This window comes from Daktulosphaira vitifoliae, unplaced genomic scaffold, assembly GCF_025091365.1.
Source record: "Daktulosphaira vitifoliae isolate Bord-2020 unplaced genomic scaffold, ASM2509136v1 Scaffold_2, whole genome shotgun sequence".
NCBI lineage: Eukaryota > Metazoa > Arthropoda > Insecta > Hemiptera > Phylloxeridae > Daktulosphaira > Daktulosphaira vitifoliae.
The window spans coordinates 6,671,082-6,672,962 of record NW_026099573.1 but is presented as its reverse complement, the minus strand read 5'-3'; the positions used below and the strand labels follow the sequence as shown (position 1 = coordinate 6,672,962).

The following is a 1,881-nucleotide window of genomic DNA, read 5'->3' as shown; positions in this document are numbered from 1 at the left end:
TCAGATTAAATCTATACTGGACCCAACTATGCAACATCCCCACTATGCCGCGACCCCACTGTGCTGGGTTTTTTTTAATTTATTGTTTAAGCTGTCTAAAGGTTTTTATTTTTTTTTAATTGCTACATAACATTGTTACTTATTTTAATAACTTAAAAAATACTGTGCAATGGTTTTTTTTGTTTGTATCTCCCATCACTTTTTCTTAGTTACTTTTCTAGACTAATTTTACTAAATCATAAGGTTACAAATCTTATCTAGTTAGAAACATTACTTTCAAAAAATTGAAAATATTTTCATTGTATTTAAAAATCGATGAAATCTTCCAAAAAATTATGATTTTTAAAATTTACAAGTTTTGACATTTAATAAGTTTTAAATCAAATAATCTTTTAAAAAATGAATTAAAACAAAGCGTTTATTATAAATACTTTATTTTTTTCCTTTTTAGTGGCGTACTATGTAGCACATATAAAAATATACTTTACTTCTATAATTTTAATTTAATAGAATTGATTTTAAAACCGTAGAATAAACAAAGTATTGATATTTAAATAGATTAATATAAAAAAAACTAACACAGTAAGGTTGCAGCATGGTGTAGTAGTGGCATATTTAAGGTAAGTATAAATTCTATTTTAATATTGATTAAATTAATTATAATAAAAAAGGTTCAATTAAAATCTATTGATAGTGTTTCATTTTTAAAAGAAGTTATTAAGTTATTTCAAAAAGAACATCAACTCCTATATTTTAATTGTACCCTGATTACAAGTTTTATGGTACATAAGTATAAAAATAAACAACTTTAACTGTCGAAAAAGTAGGGGAACCTTTTCGAAAGGCTCATCTCTACATTTCATAGTTGCTAGATATATTGAATCTAATTAAGTTTACATGCTTTATTATGTTATCTATTACATCCTTAGTGTTAATAGACATTTTTATAATATATAAGTAATAACATATGTATTATTATATAAAAGCATATATGTTTTGTTAATTGTATATGTTAATAGACTTTTAAATATAGGTTTGACAATATACTAACAAATATTTTATTGAATTAAAAATTAAAAAAAAAAATGATTGTTAATGATATTGTTTTTGCCATTATTAAATTAATGAGAAATTTTGCACTGCAATTTTTAGAAATTGATAATTCTTGAATTTTTTTAGCCTACTTCAACTAGTGTTTTATTATCGGAAAAATTATCAAAGTTAGAGATCGATAAATTTTTTCCAACTTCAAAGTTAATTATATTACCATCTGGAAAAGAGTATTATCGTTGCTATGAACAAGTAAAGAAAGCTACTTAAAATTAATCCAATTAAATGTATATAATATTTGTTATTGACTTCTTAGTATGTTAGAATTTTCAATTAATCAGCTTTTTAAATATTATTTTATAAAATAAATAAAACAAAAAATTACATTGTAACTAAGTAATAACTATTTACTAATAATAAACTTTTATTTTTATATTAATCAAACAGCACTACTGTTTTTTTAAATATGTTTAATTATTTTTCAAAATCCAATGAACTTACCAAAAAAGTATAGTAAGTATATTATAGTTTAAGGAAAATTTGAATAAAATATTTAGCTTAATTTCATATGTGCATATGTTTCAATATTATAAGGTTATAGAGATTTTATTTTTAATGTTATAATATTACAAAACGATACCTGTCAACTATTTTATAATAATCTGGTGCGCAAAAGCTAGCCTAAATGATATTAAAAATGTGAACTTCACATCAAATCTTATATGTTTTTATGTATTAATTACTTTGTAGTGATACAACTTCGCGTTAAAAAGTTTAAACATTATATGTATATACTGCAAAGTAGATTGTTTGTGAATATTGGAGTAAGAG

At 21.9% G+C, this 1,881-nt stretch overlaps 1 protein-coding gene across 1 annotated transcript in view; it reads left to right on the top strand.

Annotated features, from left to right (window-relative positions):
* LOC126897940 (peroxiredoxin-6-like) overlaps positions 1 to 1,320 on the top strand; it is a 31,548-nt gene extending 30,228 nt beyond the window's left edge. The window contains exon 5 of the mRNA XM_050671887.1: positions 1,180 to 1,320. Within this exon, the coding sequence (XP_050527844.1) occupies positions 1,180 to 1,320 (141 nt within the window). The remainder of the gene's footprint in view (positions 1 to 1,179) is intronic.
* The last annotated feature ends 561 nt before the right edge of the window (positions 1,321 to 1,881 follow it).